The 21,714-nt window shown below is 47.1% G+C and overlaps 1 protein-coding gene across 1 annotated transcript in view; it reads right to left on the bottom strand.

Moving 5' to 3' along the window:
* LOC115785040 (CASK interacting protein 2) overlaps nt 1-21,714 on the bottom strand; it is a 62,206-nt gene continuing 40,492 nt past the window's right edge. Inside the window, exons 7-21 of the mRNA XM_030736479.1 lie at nt 19,818-19,948; nt 18,143-18,251; nt 17,705-17,813; nt 15,913-16,007; nt 14,920-15,037; nt 14,254-14,427; nt 11,587-11,717; nt 10,808-10,874; nt 10,524-10,621; nt 10,019-10,129; nt 8,985-9,086; nt 8,751-8,889; nt 6,984-8,663; nt 5,750-6,044; nt 1-2,711 (exon numbers count right to left, since the gene is read on the bottom strand). Of these exons, the coding sequence (XP_030592339.1) occupies nt 2,615-2,711; nt 5,750-6,044; nt 6,984-8,663; nt 8,751-8,889; nt 8,985-9,086; nt 10,019-10,129; nt 10,524-10,621; nt 10,808-10,874; nt 11,587-11,717; nt 14,254-14,427; nt 14,920-15,037; nt 15,913-16,007; nt 17,705-17,813; nt 18,143-18,251; nt 19,818-19,948 (3,456 nt within the window). The 3' untranslated portion in view covers nt 1-2,614. The remainder of the gene's footprint in view (nt 2,712-5,749; nt 6,045-6,983; nt 8,664-8,750; nt 8,890-8,984; nt 9,087-10,018; nt 10,130-10,523; nt 10,622-10,807; nt 10,875-11,586; nt 11,718-14,253; nt 14,428-14,919; nt 15,038-15,912; nt 16,008-17,704; nt 17,814-18,142; nt 18,252-19,817; nt 19,949-21,714) is intronic.

Genomic DNA, 21,714 nt, shown 5'->3' with positions numbered 1-21,714 from the left:
GACATGTATATTTAATGGTTAAACAATTTTACAAAGGAATATTCCAAAAAAGCAGCAGCACACACACATCCAGCTCCACTACACAATACATTCTGACCCTTTAAGCATTTACTATATTTGGAGATTGTTTTCATGTTTTTTCGATTCTGTTTTTCCAACTTGGCTTTGTAAAAAAAAAAAAAAAAAAAGGGTAAATTAATATTTTTTAATCTCTTGTATAAAAAGTAACAGACAATAGAGAGTTCTATGAAAGATTTAAAATGCTTGATAAAAGAAAAAAGGTGACTATCATAATGATGTCCTGCATTTGTTGTATACATCAGCCCATCGTTAATATGTGGAATTCCTCAGGGAACCATCCTGGGTCCTCTTTTATTCTCCCTTTGCAATTGATTATCTGACACTATGGCTGCATTACCTGCTATGCTGATGATATCCCACTTTATATATAAATCTGCCTATTTGCCTAATGATGTTAGTGCCTGGGTGTTTTAATAAATGGCTATGTAAAAACATCAAACACCACTTTAAAAACTTGTTACTGGCCCTGAATAGAGGATTCGCCAGCAACCCAGTTAGAGCATGAGCATTACTTTGATGAATTTTTATCACAGAGCCAAAGTTTAATCTTGTCAGATGTACAAATAGGTATAAATTCATGAAACTGTTGATCTTTTTTCCTTCACCTTTAGTTACCAAAAAAGTGCTAATCCTGCCATCTGCTTGGTCACCTGAAATGGAAATATGAGTGTGGCATTTTAAATATTCCACACTGGGAGCAGGATAACACGGAGGAGCCGACGTATTCAGGGATTTTCCTGAGAATCACAAATCCAAGGCAGAGTTTCTCATTCACACAAGGATCACAGGACAACAACAGACACACCAGCATAAACACAAACATTCAGATCGAGCTATGACATGCTAAATATGGAGGTTTTATCCATACGCTGCAGGCTGGACACAAAAATAACATTTCATAAACATCTTACAATAACCACGAGGGTAACAGCTCCAAATTTCTCTCATTTTCTTTTAAAGGAAATGTTTGAAAATCTGTACAGACCTTTGGTTGGATATGTGCTCCTGTATATACCTCTACTAGTGTACAATATACATATTTAGATAACTCTAATTTAAATACTAATTTGACTAAAATAATATCAAAAAATAGCAAGTATGTGTGTCATCGGCTGTGTTCAGCTGTACACAGAGTCCACACATGAAATGAGCTTAACATGCTTCTCTTCCCTTTGTACAAACACGATGAAGCACTTTTACAGGTTTGCTGGAGCTTCATAAACACACATACAAGTAAAAAAAAAAAAGGTCATTTTTTTACCATCGCAGACATGGGAACTTATTATACACGGTAAAAATTTGTATAAAATAGATATTTTTAAATATTACAAAGGTAAAATTTGAAATGATCAGACACTGTAAAAAAGAGTTCAACAGAAACAAGTCCATCCAGGTTTTGTTCCAGCAGCAGGTAAACTGAGAATGATGATCACAGAAGTTCAGGTAAAAACACCACTCACAGGTTAGTGCGTTTTGACCACAGCCAAATAAAATTAGCAGAAAATTTGCTCTGCATGCATATAAAGTGATATTTGAAGGGTCACATGAACATTTGATTTGGCGGTGGTACATCTTGACTATCCACCTTCTCCTTACTCTCTTTCAGCTCCATTTTTGGTCTCCAGCACCGGAGGGAAACACTGCTGAGCAGGTAGTTTGATGCTTTTTAGTCTTCTGTACGGCTACTGGAAACACTGATCTGGAGTCAGACACAAAATGTTCTACAGAGCAAAACTAGGAGCTCAAAGAGGCCAAAAAGCTTCAGAAATGGTGACAATTTGAGGGCACTGTAGAAGTGCTTTACAGTGCAATCAGCTTCCCTTCAGAAATACACAGTCCACAGTTTTTTCCCTGTTTCGGAGCCTCTGATGCTGGTGCTTGGTTTGGAAATGACTGCTCTGTACGGTCCTCAGGTTAACAGAAGGCCACTGAATGAATGAGTCGGTTTCTGGTCTCCGCCCACCGGAGCTTCTCTTACATATCTGAGTTTGGACTTCCAGTCAGACGGTGCTGTTTTGGCCAACCATAAACTCCACTCTTTACATACATGCAGTCATAATTCACTGTTAATGCACAAATATGAATTATTCTGGTTTAAAACCAGTATTATGGTCTGAAGTAAGTCTTTCATCAGGAACCTGCTGGAACAGAAGCTGAACTGAAGATGATGGCAGGACTTTGGTGTCCTTTAATGTCAGAAACATCAAAATTCATGTTACAGTATTAGTGTTTAACAGTAATACAATAATCAGCTCAGGAGCTTCTCCTTGCAGTCGGTCGCTCCAACATTTGCATCTTTGCTTAGTTCATCTTTGTAAAGACACAAAGTGATCCGGGCCGGCCTGCAAACACAAACCGGACGCAGCTGTCGGTTAGAAACTAACGGACTCTGTTTGCACCGCGGGGATTAAGTGCTGGTGTTCAGGCTGAGACAGTAGCTCCTCCCACTGGGCAGGTTAAAATCCCTCCATTGATCAGCCTTTTTTTAATTCCATGTGTCACTTCCTGAGGTTTACGACAGACTTTATTTATTTCAGTCCAACATGGCGTCCAGCTGGTCGGCCAGGTCATCGAACATGTTGCCAATGTCATCCAAAATGGTTCCTGCAGACTTCACTGTGTTCGCTCTGCTGGTGTGAAAAGATGAGACACAATAAATATACATTAAACATGATACAACAAACACAACATCAGTGTTCTCGGCAGCTTTATAATTCCTCCACATCTCCTGAAACCAGAGGGGGAGACTTTGGCCCTGAAATAGTTTGGGGCAAAAATGAGGTGGGCCAGTGGATATCGTCTGGCCCCTGAATTCTGATACATCTCATCTGCAAACTGAAGATTTTAATGAAAAGCTCAAACTTTTCGTTTTGTAGAGAGCAGGAATGTGAGTTAGTTACAACTTTTGGACTGAGACTGGGCCAGGGCTTAGTCTATAACCAGGTCCTTACATATATTGTTTGAAAAGCTGATATGAGATAATTGCTGGATTAAGGTTAAAATAAAATAATTCAGTTGCTATGGGGAGGGTCGTACTTTTGAAAATGAGGTAAGATAAGATAAGATAAGACAGATAAGATAAGATAGTGTTTATTTGTCACATGCACAGTTATACACAGTACAATGCACAGTGAAATGTATTTTGTACCTGCAACCATATATACACACACATATAAATAAGAAGAATAAAAATAAAAAAAAGTAATTCACACTATACACTATACTCTATATACTATACACTATACACACTTTTTAAATTATAATATTTACACTGTGCAATAATGGTCCAGTTAGGGCTCAGAGTTGAGCAGACGGATGGCTTGTGGGTAAAAACTCTTCTTCAACCTTTCAGTCTTAGTCCTCAGGCAGCGGTAACGCCGGCCTGATGGGAGCAGGGAGAAGAGAGAGTGTCCGGGGTGGCTGGGCTGTTTTAGGATCTTCATGGCCCTCAGCCTGCACTGCTTGGTGTAAATGTCCTGCAGGTTGGGGAGGGTGGTTCTGATGGTCCGTTCAGCTGAACGAACCACCCTTTTTAGGGCCATGAAGTCCTGCTTGGTGCAGTTTCCCATCCAGGTGGTGATGCTCCCACGCATGATGCTCTCAATGGTGCAGGTGTAAAAGTTCCTGAGCACCTTGAGTGGGAGCTTGAAGTCTCTCAGCCGCCTGAGGAGGTAGAGACGCTGTCTGGCCTTCTTCACAGTGATGTTTATGTGATGAGTCCAGGACAGGTCCTGTGAGATGGTCACTCCCAGGTATTTGAAGGTGTCCACTCTTTCCACCTCAGCACCACTGATGACAAGTGGATGGTAGTCCCTCTGCTGCTTCCTGCTGAAGTCCACGATCAGTTCCTTCGTTTTGCTGACGTTGAGCAGGAGGTGGTTCTCCTGGCACCAGTTCTCCAGGCGGGAGACCTCTCTCCTGTAGGCTGTCTCCTCATTGTGAGAGATTAGTCCCACAACAGCAGTGTCGTCAGCAAACTTGATGATGACGTTGGACTCTGACGTGGCCTCGCAGTCATGGGTGTACAGTGAGTACAGCAGAGGGCTGAGCACACAGCCTTGGGGGGATCCAGTGTTGAGGGTGAGGGAGGACGAGGTGAGGTGACCCACTCGTACCACCTGTGGTCTGCTGGTCAGGAAGCTGTGAACCCACCTGCACAGGGATGGGCCCAGGCCCAGGTCCAGCAGCTTAGAGACCAGCCTGGAGGGAACTATGGTGTTGAATGCTGAGCTGTAATCTACAAACAGCACTCTCACATAGTTCCCCTTACCAGTGTCTATGTGTGAAAGGGTCTTGTGGAGGAGGAAGGATATGGCGTCATCTGTGGATCTGTCTGGCCGGTATGCAAACTGTAGTGGGTCGAGGGTGGTGGGCAGTGAGGAGGTGATGAATGTCTTGATGAGTCTCTCAAAACACTTCATCACCACAGAGGTGAGCGCTATGGGCCTGAAGTCATTGGGGCTGCTGGGGTGTGGTTTCTTTGGGACAGGGACTATGATGGACTTTTTAAAGCAGGTGGGAATCACACACAGTTTCAGTGAGAGGTTGAATATCACTGTAAACAGGGGGTTCCTGCCTGAGCCGTTGTTTGTATTTCGGCATGAGAAGGACAGAGGTGTGGTCAGACTTCCCAAAAGGCGGAAGAGGCTTTGCTTTGTAGCCCTCTTTGAATGGAGAGTAGCAGTGGTCTAGGGTCCTCTCTCCTCTGGTGGGGCAGTCGATGTGTTGAATCAATTCCGGTATCACCTTTTTCAAGTTTGCACTGTTAAAGTCCCCGGCTACGATGAGAGCCGCATCACGCTGGTTAGCCTGATAGGTGGAAATAGCCTCATGTAGCTCGGATAGTGCAGTGTTTGTGTCCGCCTGAGGTGGAATATAGACGGCGCTGAAGATGACCGAAGTAAACTCGTGGGGCAGGTAGTGGGGGCGGCATTTCAGGGTTAGGAGCTCCAGGTTAGGTGAACATGATTGTTTCAGAAGGACAACATTCCTACTGTCACACCAGTTGTTATTAATCATTAGGCACACACCTCCTCCTCTTGATTTTCCAGACTCACTCGTTCTGTCCGTGCGATGAACACTGAAGAACTCCGACGGCTGTACGGCGTGGTCCGGTATGAGGGGAGTCAGCCATGTCTCCGTGAGACAGATGATGTTGCAGTCCCTTATGTCCCTCTGAAACTGTATCCTGGCCCTGAGTTCGTCCAGCTTGTTATCCAGTGACTGGACATTAGCCAACAGGATGCTCGGCAGTGGCGTTTGGTGCGCTCTGCGCCTCAGCCTCTCTCTTACGCCGGCTCTTTTCCCTCGGGGCCTTTGTTTGAGCTGGCCCACTGGAAACGCAGTATCTCCCGAGGCCAAGTCGGGTCGGGAGAAAAAGGTGTCAGAATACAGCCACAGTGCTGTATTCTGATATTAAAAAGAGTCTGTCTGTCATACGTGATATGACACAGAGCAGGCGGAATTATAGAGTCCAAAATTAGAGCTAAACCTAATATATACAAACAAAGCGTAGGAGCAGGTACGACGGCTGCTGACCTCACCGGCGCCATCTTGAATTTGCCAGTAGGGTTGAGATCGGGGCCTTGTATGACCTTGACCTGACCATGGGTGTGTGTGTGTGTGTGTGTGTGTGTGTGTGTGTGTGTGTGTGTGTGTGTGATCTTACCTGTCAGAGCTGTTCTCCACATTGAGTTTACTCTCGACATCCTTTAGAGCTGCTGCCAGAGACGTGCTGGTCTGATCCAGTCTCTGCTGAGCCACCTCCATCCCCACAGAGGATTCAGGGTGAAGACCTGGACTAACTACAGATGTGTGAGGCCTCGCAGCTGTTAGAGAGGGGCTCTGAGGGGCCTGAGTGGCTGGGATCACAGCTGGAGCTGGAGGCCCGTGGGTGGGTGAGGATGGAGAGGCGAAGGCCACACTTTGAACCACACTGACGGTCAGAGTAGGAGAGGAGAGACCTGCAGAAGATGCACACATGACATAAAATACCAAAAAGTGTCAACTGAAGACTCAAACCTGAACCATGAAGTCCAAAGTCATGAACAGCATGGTCCATATCCAGACCTATACGTCAGCAATTTCAAAATCAACGGATACAATGTCAACAGCAAAAAGTCAGCACAAACCACAGTAAACAAGTTTGTCCATCCATCCATCCATCCATCCATCCGTCCATCCATCCATCCATCCGTCCATCCGTCCATCCGTCCATCCATCCATCCGTCCATCCATCCGTCCATCCGTCCATCCATCCGTCCGTCCATCCATCCATCCGTCCATCCGTCCATCCATCCATCCGTCCATCCATCCATCCATCCGTCCATCCATCCATCCATCCGTCCATCCATCCATCCGTCCATCCATCCGTCCGTCCGTCCGTCCGTCCGTCCGTCCGTCCGTCCATCCATCCATCCATCCATCCAATTCTACTTAGTTGAAGTTGGGTTGTGCTGGCAGTACACATAGTTTGATATTCCCACCATTTATTTTCTTTTTTCCAGTTCAGTCTATGAGTCAACCTTCCTACCACAGGGTCTCATCCAAGCTGGGCATGTTGGAAAAACTCCAAAGAGAAGGAAACAGGAAACATCCTGATTAGATGCCCAAACCTTCTACCCCAGCTCTTTCTTCACAATGGTCTGCTGATGCCGTACCAATCTTCCTGTTTCACCATCCCATCACTTACAAACAAGATGCTGACATACTCCTTTGCTTGTAGCAGCAATATCTAGCAAGTCAAATTCATTTGGAATAGTGCCAAGTCAAAGTTAGAGAGGCAAGGATGAGATCGTTTGTCAGAAGTGATGTCACTTCCATAGTCAAGTCAGAAGTCAGTCAATTATTGCTTGGTTATAATGATTTATATAAAGCATATTTGTGAGGTGTGGGTATCTTACCCTGTGCAGCCAGCAGACTGTGTCTGACAGGTTTTGGTGCAACAGCAGGTTTTGGGGAGACAGGAGGTTTAATGGGGGAACCTGTTGTTGGACTGGCTGGCCTCTCCAGACTGGTCTCACTGATTCTCAGATTAACATCCTGGCTCTGGGATAGGGGTCTACTGCTGCCGGACTCAGATCCGGTGGTCCCTGCTCCCTCTCTGCTGGGGGACTCTCCTCCCTGCTCCTTGTCTTTGGGTTTGTGTCGGCGCTTCACTGTGTCCGACTCCTTCAGATTAAACTCCGGCACCTCCAGATTCTTGGCTGCAGGTTTATCCGGAGGCTCCAGCACAGCCTCGGCCCTGGGTGGCCCTGGAGCTTTGGGCCTCTGTTTGATAGTCAGGTTGCCCTCTTCTGCAAAAGGGATACACTCACTGGAGCTGTTTTGAGGGGACGAGGAGCCTTCCAGTCCATGACCTTTTGACTCTTCTTCCTCTGAGTCTGATTTCACCCCTCGGTCTAACTCAATGTTGCCATCGGCCTCAGAGGGAACACACTGGCTCTGCACCCTCCTTCTTATCCCTGCAGCCTCAGAGCTGAGGGTGGGAGATGGAGGCTCCTGCCGCACAATATCTGGTTTAGACCCTGAGATGCTCTTCCCCTCTGCACCCCCTTCCAAAGAAGCTGCAATGCTCCGCACGCTGCCTGGACTGTCAGTCACCACGCCACCAGAAGATGAAGTCGTGCTGCTGTCGCTCAGCTCACTGCTGGTGGTGCTGCTCACAGAGCTCAGTCTCTTTGGAGGAGGAGGAGGGGGACCTTTTTTCCGGGCACGGACCGCAAACGACTGACTGCGTCCCACATTACCATTTTTGTCTGGGGTCGACTGCAATCGAGCCAGCTGACTGCGGCCGGGCTTGCGTGTCAAAGTGGCATATAACGGCACGTTCCCAGGAGGACGCATCAGCTCATCGTCATCGTCATCAGGCTCTCCGTCCGACAAAGCGTAGCGGGTCATGCTCTGGGTGCGCTTGTTGGGGGGTGTCAGGGTCATTGTGTGGTTGTCGGGCCTAGGAGATAAGTTCAGGTCTGTGGAACCACACTGAGAATGCAGGTAGCTGAAACCCTTCAGTGCCGGGGAGCCATGAGGGGAGGAGCCTCGAGATCCAGGTAGTTTGGGCTTTGCTGGGATGGCTGGGTACTTGAACACAGTGGCCGTACCCAGAGGAACCTGTTTGGGCAGCGGTTGCTGCTGCAAGGGTCTCTGGTCCCACCCCTCGGGGAGGTTCCTCTCCTTGGCGGGGCTGCCTTCCAGGCTCTCTTGGGACCAGCTCTGGGGGGTGATGGAGGCTGTAGGAGGCTCCTGGGAGCGTCCGGAACCTCTGGACCGGGTGTCGATGCTCTCCTGGCTCTGGGACATTCCCACTGCGTTCTTGATGGCCAAACCTTCCTCGCAGCCTCCGTAGTGGCTTGACATCGCTGTCTGCAGCTCGGCGCTCAGCTCGCTGTCCTGGAAGGTCAGCATTTTTGGGGTGTGAGGTGAAGAACATTCACCGCCAGCATCGGCCGACTCAATGGCGACCAGATGAAGGGCTCCTGGACCTTTGCGTCGCAGTGTGCCTTGGCCTAATTCGGCCTGAAAGATCGCCCTCTGGATGTCACACAGCTTCTTCACCGCCAACATCAGCTTCTTCTGGTGGCCTGGAAGGAAATATAAACATGAAACCCAGAGTGCTGACAGCCCTAGGGAACACACTCCAAAAACGTAAACATCTAATGAGTCCTTACCCAGCTTGGTGATGCCGATCTCCTGTAGATCCTCCCAGGTGAGGTCCTTGACGATGCTGATGGAGTCGTAGCCATTTTCAGAGAGTTTTTTGTGGTACTGCGGGAGGCCGATGGCACTGAGCCACTCACCGAGATCAGACTGAAAGAAAAGGGCGTACGAGTCAGACCAGATGAAAATCAGCGTATTCAGCTCATTATGAAGCAGCACATGCATTCAACAGCTGAAAGCCTTACTGGGATGTACTCTGGCAGCCAATCAGGGATGTTCAGGTTGTTGATCTCCATGGAGATTTTCTTGCGGTGTCCTGGTTTGGTCACGCCGATGGCGGTGAGATCCTGCAGACATTAAACATCAGTGAGTCACTCAGAGCTGCAGCTCTGGGGTTCAGACACAGTGGATTAATCAGGAAATCACAGCAGGAGAAAAAAGTGTTTTTGTTCATTAACTGTTTGTCTATAAAAAAGGCTTTTTTGTTTGATTTCATAGACCTCGAGCTTTTTATATTGTGTGGATTTTATGTACTGAATATTTTCAAATTATGAAACATGCTTTAACTTCATCCATTCATTTTAAACTGGAATAATTGGTAAATTAAAATTTAGGAATATGTGAGTTTTCCTTCTAGTTTTGCTTTCTAATTTTTTTAAAAATGGAATTAACCACCGTGATGTCACTTATTGGTTCCTGAAGCTTGTTAGCTTTTTTTGGAGCCAGAAGTGTCCATATATGGGCAACGGGGGAGGTGACTTTGGCAAATTATTTCTAAGTAACATCCAATTAAAATCCCAGAATTTCACTCAGCAAAACTGGAGCTCCGCCTTCTTGGACGGTCTGTTAGTCCAATGAAGCCACAGCAGCCATATGATTGGTCAGATTGTTGCATTAAAAATGCTCCAAAAGGCTCCAACAGCACAAACAGGATCCACAGGTCCAGTTCAGGGTGAAGGCTAGCAGACAGCTAGCAGCTACAGCCACCTGTGTCACCACCTAACTGTCAGAGAGGCCACGCCCCTAATAATGGTAACATTAATTAAACAGGTGAGTTATAGAAACGTCCTCCCCCCTTACAGCTGTTATGAAGGGAGAAATTATCCAGAGACCAAAGCAGGGTCTTTATGCTTTGGGCTGGTTTTCTGATGTTTCTCTGTATAAGGTCCAATATTTGGGGCAGTCTGTGTTGATACTGAGTGTCAGTGGCATCAACAGAGTCTTGTTCTGTTTTAATAAAAAGGTGAATGTGAGGCGTGAAGCGTCGGTGACTGTTCACCTCAGGAGTCATCCTGCTGATGGTCGGTACGTCGTATCCCGCGCTCAGGAAGTTTCCGGTGTACTGCTCCAGCTGGAACTCGCTCAGCCACTGATAGATGGCCTCTGTATCCTAAACACACAAGTACAACCACACAGGACATTATTTCTTCAGGTGATACATGCAGCTTAAGTCTTACTACTTTTAGGTCCATCTTTAAAAAAAACAAAATCAGTATATAGAACCAGAGGCCGGCGCAGTGCAGAGTTAGCAATGGGAACATTAAGACAAACAGGTCTGACAGGTATGCAGGGTCCTGGAACAGTCTGGACTGGCAGCCATGAGTGGAAGGACAGTTTCTCAGCATGTGATCCATCAACACAGGGTCTGATCTACAAAGCAGTTTTAAAACTCTGAGTTTGTTGAACCTGCTTTCTGGAACTGGCTCCCACACTGATGTGTGAATTATTGTGATTTCTTTCTATTGTGATGCAAAACAAAAACCAAGAGCATGAAGTCGGATTACCTTCCCCTCCAGCAGCTGCTGAGGACGAACAAACTGCTGGGAGAAGCTCTGCTCTGCAGGTCTCTGCACCGTCACCGTCTGCCTCCGAGGAGTCCCGCCTGCACCAAACACTTCAGACGTTACTTATTGTTGGACAGGAAATAACAGGAGGTAAAATGAGGCAGGAAGAGAACAGAAGGACCCCAAGTATGCTGTTGTATATATATCTTTGCAAACAGTGCATTAAATACACAACTTTATCTGTTGTGTTTCCTAATTTCAGACATGAATAAAGACAGACGTACCTGCAGGGTGTTCGGCCGGCCTGCTGAGGTCTGCAGGCTGTCCCGGCTCGACAGCAGAGGGCGCCGCCTGCACACGCAAAAATGTAAATCCCTCAGCATCAGTGAGCAGGACAGATTTACAAAAGTCAAACACATCAGACAAATGAAAAGAAAAAGCTTTAAATTCAAGACACTTCACAAATCCATCGTCTGAGTTTCTGTAGCCTGGCTCCAGACTGATGACTCAGCTATTTAAATCACTAATGAAATTATACTTCAGTGGAAAACACAGGCTGTTTGAAGCATTTACAGGACACCAAGCATCGTGCCTGCTGATGCTCAGAATTTTAGGAGTCACATGTAATTTATTGATTATCGTGTGTCATGTGATTCATCTAAAATCACACAGAGCGCTGCACGAACCCTTGCTCCTGCTCTGACCGACTCTTATGATGTAAAACTGAGTCGAAATAACTCGAACCTGCAGATATCAACAAAAGTGTGTTTGAGGAGCATGAACCTTTGCCCATGTGCACGTTAGGAATTGTTCCAGCAGCCTTCCAGTCTCAGAACCCTCCCAAATCTGTCTCTTCTGCATATTAGTACCACCACATATTCAGAGTCAGGTTGTTGTTGGAATTCTGCCTCAGTCTGAAGTATTTCTGACTTTCTAAGAGAAACTTCATCTTTCATAGGATCCTTCCTGGAATAGAAAGTTAGTTATCCAGACCTGAACTTCCTAATCTGAAAAATAGGACACATTTTAGGGTGCTTATTCTTTCCATACATATTGACTGTACCTTGCTGTCATGGTGACTGGTGTGATGCTGTAGTCCATTGGGGGCGTGGCTGCTCTCGGTGCTCTGCCCGCTGCCGGCGCTGCGGGTGCTGCCCACGCTGCCGGTGCTCCCGACGCTGTTTCTGTCTCCAGCTGCAAACCAAAGAACACAGGAACGAATAAACTGACAGGAAGGAGCGACACGACGCTACGCGACGTCACAGAGGTTCGGCGTCAGGCTGGAGGAAGCAGCGGATGCGCTCTGTCGAGAAGGAGGCCGACAAGCCTGCAGGGGCGATGGGGGGTGACGGGCGGGATGCATGGGAGCACAGCTGCAGGCACGAGTGTCCGTGAAACATGTAGATCAGGTAGCAGCTTTTAAAGCTGCTACCTGATCTTTACCTGTGTTGACAAAGCAGCTGGAAAGCTTTTGTTCCCTGTAGCTGTGATCGACTCTCACTCAGGTTCAGGAGGTTCTCCCACCGATCTGCCGTCACTGATCGCTGAGAGAAAAGCATCAAATCATGCACAACATTTCTTCAAACAAACCTCTTCAGCTAAACACACGGAGACTTTCTGCAGCACAAGCAGGACTCAAAGTTTTCAGTGTAAAATTCAATGGAGGGCATTTGTTCTGCTTCTCAATGACATGCAGCAGCTTCACAGAGCTTTAATGGAGCCACGTCAGGATGAAGCAGTGTGACCCGGTGTGGCCCCCCGTGGCATCAGTGAGGAGGCCTGAGAGTTCGGACCGTTCAGGCTGAAGCAGATCATACAGCGAATCATTCAGATTGTTTGGACCTGACACACCAAGACGACTCAACCTCACCTCACCTTTACTTTAATGGTTCATTCTGGCTCCTGTCAGCAGCTGCTGGGCTGATTTAACCTTCAATATTTGTGTTTGATTAACCTTAAACCCGTCTGGGTCATTCGTGTACTTAATGTTGAATCACACGTCTCAGGAGCTGACCGGCGTGCAGCAGCTCTGGAAAAGAGGACGGAAACCACCTTTAACCCGTTCTGTCACAAATCTGAGCTGTGAAGTTTTCAGTCTGGGTCATCTTAAGTTCTACTCGCCCCCCCGTGTCATCACGAAAAGAAGCTTTAAGAATCGGAGGAGAAACATTTTTAAGGACCTTCAGGGAAGTCCAGGTGCCTTCAAAGACGACCAGAACCAACCTTCTGCCAGCAGACCACCAACTGAGTTAAAAATATCCTAATTATTCTTCTTAATCTTAATATTTAATTAATGTGTGATCTCTCTGCGAACCCCCACCTCCCCCCTGCCAAAAGCTCTCAAATGACCCGGTGTTGGGACAGACGTGTGACCTGCTCATTTCCCACTGAACCCTGTTATACGGAGTATTTGGGACAGCACTGTGATATTAGACGATGTGAATATGTGACACCACGAGGAGACCTGAGATAACGAGAAGCAGCTACAGAAGGTGGTGTGAGGCGAAGCGAGGCAGCTGGAGCCTGAGTGAGGCGTTCTGTAGTGGTCTTGGTGTGTGGGACCTGATGCAGAGCGTTGAGCGGGGCAGCGGTGCAGCTTCAGAGCAGCCGGGGAGGCGGAGCTGTCGTTGGAGGGGCTCTTACCATGACACGAGTCCCTGAGAACCCAGATGTCCTCGAAAGGACACCCAGACTGTGACAGGCGGCTCGGAGACGAACCTATCACACAGAGAGACTCTGATGGACCCGGTTCTGTCAGGGAGGGGGAGGAGGGCTGACTGAGGAGGTGAGCTGTGTTACAGGACATAGATCAGGGGGTAAAGAGAAGGTTCTGTCTTTAACACCATGAGTGGACGTGAAGAGCAAAGATATAATCACACCTGTGCAGGTCAGAGAGGTCAGACCGGGATCAGAGGTCAAAGAGAGGCTGATTACAGGAGGGTAACACCACAGGGTCAGTCACACCTTCATGGTTGGAGTACACTCAGTGTTGGTTTCATATTCACTACACTGCCAAAAGTATTCACTCATCTGCCTTCACACACACATGAACCTGAGTAACATCCCCCCCCCCCCCCAGCAGCTTTCCACAGGTTTAGGAGTGTTTGTGGGAATTTTGGGCCTGTCTCAGTCTCTGCTCTAATTCACTCAACTGTGGAATATTTAGCAGTGAGGAAATTTCAGGTCTGGACTTGTTGCACAGGTATCATCCTATCACGGTACCACGCTGGAGTTCACTGAGCTCCTGAGAGCGACCCATTCTTTCACTGATGTTTAGAAGCAGTCTGCATGCCTAGGTGCTGGTTTATACACCTGTGGAAGTGACTGGAACACCTGGATTCAGTGATCTGGTTGTGTGAGTGAATACTTTTGGTCATACAGTGCATGTGTCTGCATTAGCTGCCAGTTAACATTAGCATTAATCTTATCTAACAGACTTGTTCAGACTCCTACGTTTCTTTTTTAAAAAGATGCTAAAGTTGCAGCAACATCGCACTGCCACGAGAGCCCGTGGAGGTACGAGCAGGGCGGTGTGTAACATACAGCATGCACGCTGCTGCAGTGTGACGCTGCTGCAGAGTGACGCTGCTGCAGAGGGTGTACGTTTGGGAGAGAAAAACATGGAGGCAAACTTCTTCTAGAAAATAAAAAGTGTGCTGGGGCCGTGAACAGTACCCGAACCAAACATCATTACAGCCTGCAGGTGTGTGTCTGCAGTGTGTGTGTGTACCTGTGCTGGTCGTTAGGCCGTTGGCCAGCGGCAGCACCACGTGGGTGGGGGGTGCGTACAGAGTGTAGGAGTCGTCGGTCTGAGGGGCGGAGCTGAGGCTGGAGGAGAGGGGGGCTCTGGACAGCAGCTGCTGGCGCTGGGTGGGCAGAGAGGCGTGCCGGGACAGGGTGCCCCCTACAGGGCGAGAAGGGGGAGGAAGAGGAGGGAGGAGGGGGGAGGTTATCAAGCTGATGGTTAGAGGTGGAGGTGAGTGATTATGTGGTGTGGATGGAGAGATGGATGCTGGAAGGAGGAGAGAGGAGCGTGGGATGGTCTGGAAGCAAGCGGATTAGTTTCGGTCTCAGGTGGAGGTGGGGGTGGAGGCCTGTAAATGGATCGACTCCTACAGGAAGTAATAACTCCATCTGTACAGACTGATGGAGGTGAAAAAAACTACTGAGTGGGGAGAAGACGTAGAGCTCAGCACTCTGATAAATACTATTTAAAGGACCCAAACTCAGTTACAGCTTCATAGCAGAACAGTCCTTGTTTGTCTTTGTGCTCCTTATCTGAGGTCCTTTAAAGGTCAGCAGGTATTTGGTAACATTAAACCTTCAGCAGCATCGACCCCACAGACGGACTCTGAGGAACTCCTCAAACCTGCGAGGGTTACAAAGTTTGACTGACCGTTCCTCCTGCTGATGACCTCCACGATGGTCGGGGGGAAGAAGCCCACTCGGTCCACGCCTCTCTGGCTGTCGTGGATGTGGCCTTTCCAGCGTCCGTCCACGTGCTGCTCCAACACCTGCAAAGGGCAAAGGTCAGCTGGTGTCTTTTACCTTGTCCTTTACAGGTAAACCCGAGTCGCAGCTAATTTAGCTCTAACCTGGGATTACAGCCGTGACTTTCTCTGACACGTCACTCATTTAGGAATAATCTGAGTTAGAAACAGCTACAAGTCAAAGATTCAGGTGAGCTGTTACCTGAACACGAGCTGAGCAGCTGAAATAAACTGATTCATTATTTTCTTAAATTAATAGATATTTATTTATAATAACTCTTAATATGAAGTGTGTTAAGAGCACAGTGAACCTTTACTCTAAACTTTGTGTTATTGCTTCTGGAGATGGTCCAGAAACATCGTCAGGATTTTCCCACAGTTTACACAGGAACAGGAAGTTCTTCATCTGCACTACAGGAATCTGATGTTTAATACTTCATACGAGTCTCAACACGAGGCGTCCAACCTGCAGCACCTCCACACCTTCGGCTTTGCTCACCTGCATGATTCACTGACAGGAAGTGCCTGCTGATCTGCACAGCTCATGTCTGTGGTTAGTTCGCGGTCTGATATAAAAGCAGGACGTCGAGATATGAAATCACTTCTGACTGATCTCTGCTTCACAAATTACTGCAGCACTAATTTACTGACACGCCGCCCTCACACAGGCGGGAAATACAGGAAGGAATTTACAGGAAGCTGATGCTGGAGTCGTCTGCACCTGCCTCAAAAGGTGTGTCAGAGACTGTGACGCCTCAGACCCGAGATTTAAAGTTTCATCATCAGTAACAGCTCAGGTACGGGAGGTAAGTTTGTTTAATGAGTTCTAATTCTGCATCCGCACCACCACAGCTGACGAAGCGGTCGAACCCCGAGCGGTCGAACCCCGAGCGGCTCACCGTGATCAGGTCTCCGGCCCGGATGTTGAGGGCGGTGGGATCGTGGAGGTTCCAGTAATCCTTCAGAGCTCTGACCTGCAAAACACCTGTCGCATCTGAAGAGAAACCAAACAGGAAGTTCAAAACCGTTTATTCATTTTAAAATGATACCTTATGTCACTTCACTGTTAAGAAATGGCCTCAATAGTAAAACTTACCTATTATTATTATTATTATTATTAATAAGTGTTTTAAAGATCATTAAGATGATTAAAATGTAATGCTTATTATTTCTTTTTTCTCTGAACATGTGACAGCAGACAGACGAGGTAAAAATGCTGCTTTGTATAATAATAATAAAAAGTTTTTTTTTTAAAGAATAACTATTTAGTGGTGTGATTTAAATCTATTTTAACCACCAAATCAAACTAAATTCACAGGAGGTGAAAAAATAAAACGTACACAGCTACATTTAGCTTTTATTTTCTCTCCACTGATAACTGATTCAAACATGAACTGAAAACTAATTCAAAATTCACTAAAATTAGCAATTTTTACCAATTTAGAACAATGAACAAAAAACTACACCTGATTTAGCTTTAGCTCATTTTAGCAACGTTAGTTATAGCTAATGTTAGCACTAGCCTGATGTAGCGCTCTGCTGTTAGCTCTGTTGTTAGCGCTGCTGTTAATGTGTCATGCCATCTCTGACTTCAAGTAAATATATATACATATATATTGTTTACTTTAACTAAATATATTTGATCTTTTTATTGCTGTAGTTTGATTGTTAGCTGTAGTAACAGCTACACAAACACTGTGATTTGTGTTTTAGTTGCTCCTAATTAAAATCACGGATGTGGAAATTCTTCCTTTAAATGGAAGAATATTTGAAGATAAAAGTGCCAAAATAACCGTCTATTAAACAGGAAGTCTTATAGAAGTGAATAAAAAAGTGTTACAGTTTTTTAGCTGATATTTTTCTTTAATTTGAGTTCAGTGACATAATCGTATTCAGACTTCAGATTAAGACCAAAGAAGCTGAGAAAGAACGTCCCCTTTAGGAATAAGAGCCTAATAACAGCAGTCTTGGATTTTCGATGCATTTGAGAGCAAATTTTGGCTCGACTTTGTTTTCAGAGGCGCTGATCATGATTGTCTGTGATTCCACAAAGATCCACAGAGGAGAGAAAGGACGTGAGAGGAGGATGAAGCACACAGAGCGGCAGTGCTGATGAGCAAACATTTACAGAAACTCTTTGGACAGAGTCTCAGCGGCGGCCCCGGCAGTACCCACAGCCTGCTGAATGCAGGCGCTAACAGCGCGCATCAATAATTAATCTGCAGCACGAGCGAATTATTCATCGCTGCGCTCGGCGGCAGTAAACAAGACGGGAAAGTCTCCGTCCATGTTTAAATCACTTCTTCAACACAAGCGCTCATTATTCTGTCAGGCTGTTCCCACAGGAGCTTCAAACGCTGCAGGATTACAGAGCGCTGCACACACAGCGCTGCTAAATTTGAGGCTGGATCTGCTCTTTGAAGCTGCGCGAGCCGACAGATAAGAGTTTAACGTTACATAACTCCAGATTTATACGCAGCCGCTCTTTAAAATGCAGCTTATAGAGTCAGGTGAACCCCTGCACCAGCTGCACTCAGATAAGGAAGAGGTGAGGGCTTATCAGGGTGAAAAAGGAAGGCTGAGAGTCTCAGGAATACTTGATTTCACAGGTCTCGTGTTTAAGAAGTGCTCAGTGCTAACGTGGAGCCCAGAAGTGCTGAGACGCAGCGTGTGAGCCGGGTTTGTTCGGACCTCGGAGCAGCTGCTTGATGTCCCTGCTGGCGTGGGAGGTGGTGAACTGGTTGACGATGTCCAGCGCCGTCTGGTTGTAGGTGTTTCGGATGTTCACGTCCACTCCAGCCTGGACAGAAGAGCACAAACCTGTTTATGTCACATATGAATGAGACTGAGAATATTCAGTCCTCCCTGCAGAGCTCTGATCAGAGCTGATCTGATCTTACATAAACTCAGATACTGTTGGAGGGCATGAAGGATGACGTCCTCGCTCCTGCTTTTATCATCTATTAATCATCTATCAGATCTGAGTCCCGACTGAATCAATTCAATTCAGATTTCACTGCTTAGGCTGAACTAAAGTCATAAATTATAGGCAGGAATAATGAATATTTGAAACGTATGTGCCGATCCTAACGAGGCGATAACGTTTCTGTTATCTGGAAGTAAACTCACGTCCAGCAGGAGTCGGACCACTTCGGTTTTTCCGTACAGCGAAGCTTCGTGCAGAGCAGTCCCAGACTTGGTGGTCTTGTTGATGTCCATGCCAGCCTTCAGCAGCAGCCTGAGACCAGACAGACACATCCTGTTTGATGCTGGAAAACTCAGAGTTCCTCTGTCATTGAACACACCAGCACAGAGTTACCTCACTAACCCTAATGACCCTCACAGACGCCCAGCAGGTGGGTATTCATTTCAGACCATCAGCGCTTCAAATAAACCTGTAATTTCACACCTTTATAGCTGATAAGTAGCTTTAAACTGTGCAGGATTAGTAACCTCAGCTCTGTCAGCAGCAGCTGGTTTCACACTAAAACAAACAGACCTCAGATCTGCTGCTGCGCCGCGTCAAACACTGTTTTTCTTATTCAGCGAAGCAGCTCGGCCTCATTTCTCCTCACTTATTATTCAGCAGGTGAATGTAAAAACTTTAAAATACTGAAATACTGCCTGTTGGAGTCAGCTGAACACACACACACACACACACACACACACACACACACACACGCACACACACACACACACAGAGGAACACTTGTAACTGGGATGAAACGCTGTGAAACTGGGTCAGAGACGTAGTGGATTTCACATCTCTGCAGGGAATGTGAGGCATGAAGAAGACTCCCAGAAAAGCGCGCATGCACACACGCACACACGCACACACACACAGTTCGTGCTCCCTCCACCTCTGTGTGAGCGTGCCGGCTCAGCGGTTACACACCACAGACCACAGCAGCCCTGCCCTCTGATTGCAGCATCTCTGCACACACTCGCTTTCATACTCGACTCAAAGAGGAAACTGAAGGCAAGGCTGCAACCTGCATTCTTTCTAATGGCCAGCAGGGGGCGAGCGATGTGGTTCTAAGGAGAACTCTGATTGGACAGATCGCTGCTCTGAGCTCTCTTTATGGTCTCAGTTGCTGCTTTCAGATCTGATTGAATAAACTTGACGTTCATTTTGGTCCTATTATAGTCAGAAAGGAGCAGGAAGCAGGGAGAGGACTTCAGGCAGAGCTTCCAGGTCAGCTGCAGGAGGGCTAACCAGGCATGGAGGAAGTTAGGAGGTTTTTTACACCATCAGATGCTGAAAAAACAACCCTGAGATTCTCTCTCGTTAGGTTAGGCTCATCAGCTGTTCTGAAGCTTTTACTTCACGTACAGTAACTGAACTCTTCATCGTGGATTAATAAACCTGCTCTCCCGTCTCCTCCACTCTGTGCGTGAGGAGCTGCACTCACAGTGAGACCGACAGCAGAGAAATGAGGAACTAATGAGACCATAAAACCAGCGGGAAAGACTCCCACACTGAGCTGGAATAAATACACTGTGTTTATGTTACATTGTGTGTATGTTAGTACTGTTGTCATGTGTTAGCTTAGCAGTAAATCCGCCCCTTGCTCACCACATTTCGTTACTGCTTCTATCTTTTACCTACAGTCTTTACTTCAAACTCATCATATGTGTTTCTCTGACAGTGTTTTTTAATCCAACCACACACACACACACACACACACACACACACAGTAAAACACAAAATCCAAACAGGAAGTGACCAAAGAAACCCTCCACCCTCGTATCGCCGGTCTCTAAAACACGACTGTTACGATGAGACCAACGACGTCCGGCTCACCGTATGATGTCTTTGTGTCCGTTGCGAGCGGCGAGATGCAGCGGCGTGGTGAAGGCCGAATCCGTGGGCTCCTTCCTCTCGCCTTCCAGCAGCGCCACCACCATGTTACTGCTCAGCAGCAGCTGGGCCACCTGAGAGGGCGACGGGGAGGGGACAGGAGTTAAAGAGAAGAGGTTTCCCAGAGCGAGAAGCTCCTGCATCATGATTGGTGTTCCCACAGCAGAGCAAAGCCTGAGGAGCTTCAGCTCATTATTACAGAGTTTACAAACAAACAGCTCATAATTATAAGCTCATGATGAGGAAACGAGGAGAGAAGACATCAACAGAGCCTCACAGCTCTCTGACTGAAACGTCCTCTGTGAGATAGAGTCTAATGAATCAAATCTGCCGACGTCTGAAAGGTCGGCTACACAATAAAGCAACACTTTGGTGATCACACTGTGACCTGAACATGCAGAGGGTCAAAAATAGTGCCGTCCACACTGAATCTAAGGCAGTTATTAGTAAATGTGTACCTGGACTCAGTCATCAGTCCTAAGTCTTCTGGGGACCTACATTCAGCACTACAACCACAGCAAAGCTCCACCTTCACACACTACAACCCCCCGGGACTTTATGTGGGGTCAAACGTGCTCCCCAGGCGGTAACAAAGATCCTGGTTCCTCCACTGTAAAACGTTCCTAAAGAGAACAAGTGCAGCCAAACCCGGAGTCTGCAGGTGAGTGTGAGGTAATGCATCAGTGACACAGAACACTGAGTGAATCCAGATGTTTAGGGGCAGACGCAGTGACACAGCTGGGGGCAGCAGAGTGGTCTTTGGACTCCCTCCCTGCTGTCCACATTTTTACATTTGAAGATCGACAATGAGGAGCTGATAATCTCAGACAGGAGCAGTCAAACTGTTCCAACCTGCAGCAGGAAAAGGAGCTCACCCTCTTTACGAGCTCTATCAGGGCCTTTTTGTGGGGTGAGAATAAATAAAGCACCTGCACCCAGGTAAGTACATGTGAGCAGCCCTGAAAAACTGCTGCAGGAGGGCGTACGTCTACAGACCAGCCGATGGCGGCAAAAAGGCAAACTGAGTGGATGAAAGAAACACGAGCAAAATAAAAAATTCAATAAAGCAGAAACTCTGTGGCAGCTTCTCTGATCCGTCCCGTTATTCCTGATCCTTCATAATATTCCTCAATAAACTAAAAAAGACAGAAGGAGAACCAGCCCTCGGTGTTCCTGACTTATTCCACTTTCTTACCACCACCATGAACTGAAACCAGCTGCTGCTGGTTCACAGCTAACCTGAGTTTGCTCCTCGCTCCGTGTGGCTGATTCCTGACTGCAGCCATCACAGAAACCCGAGAGTCTGACTTCCACCCGGAACGTTCTGGCTGAGCACCAGCTGATCGGTTTGAGACGGGTGGAGGTTAGTGGAAACGCAGCAGCTGCTGCCGACACACCCCGACATCACTGAGCGCAGCTGAGGCCAAAGCTCGCCGTTCTGAAATGATGCATCCTTTAACCCAGAGGGACAAATTTAACCCTCCAGCATCCACGAGAGGAAAGCTGAAGGTTCATGTTGGAAATCCTGAAAAACTCGACCATGTGAAGGTTCTACATGCTGGGGCTGTCTATTGTCACCAGGGGGCAGTGTTTAAAAACTATGTGGAGCATTTAGAGGAGAGGGTGGAGTGCTAACCTATCAGCTAGTATTAGCTAGCTTAGCTTAGCTGCCACAGCCTGTGTGGGAGCATCACTCAGACACAGATACCTGCTAATCAGTGCTCAAAATTTCATCTTCTCTTTAAGGCCAATAAGACGACCATGTGCTAAAAGCACATGGTCGTCTTATTGGCCAATTTCTGGAAGTTTGCAGAGGGGCGTGTGAGCTCCGCCTCCTCTT

The sequence above is a fragment of the Archocentrus centrarchus genome, chromosome 8, assembly GCF_007364275.1.
Source record: "Archocentrus centrarchus isolate MPI-CPG fArcCen1 chromosome 8, fArcCen1, whole genome shotgun sequence".
Classification (NCBI taxonomy): Eukaryota; Metazoa; Chordata; class Actinopteri; order Cichliformes; family Cichlidae; genus Archocentrus; species Archocentrus centrarchus.
This window is presented reverse-complemented; position numbering and strand designations above follow the sequence as displayed.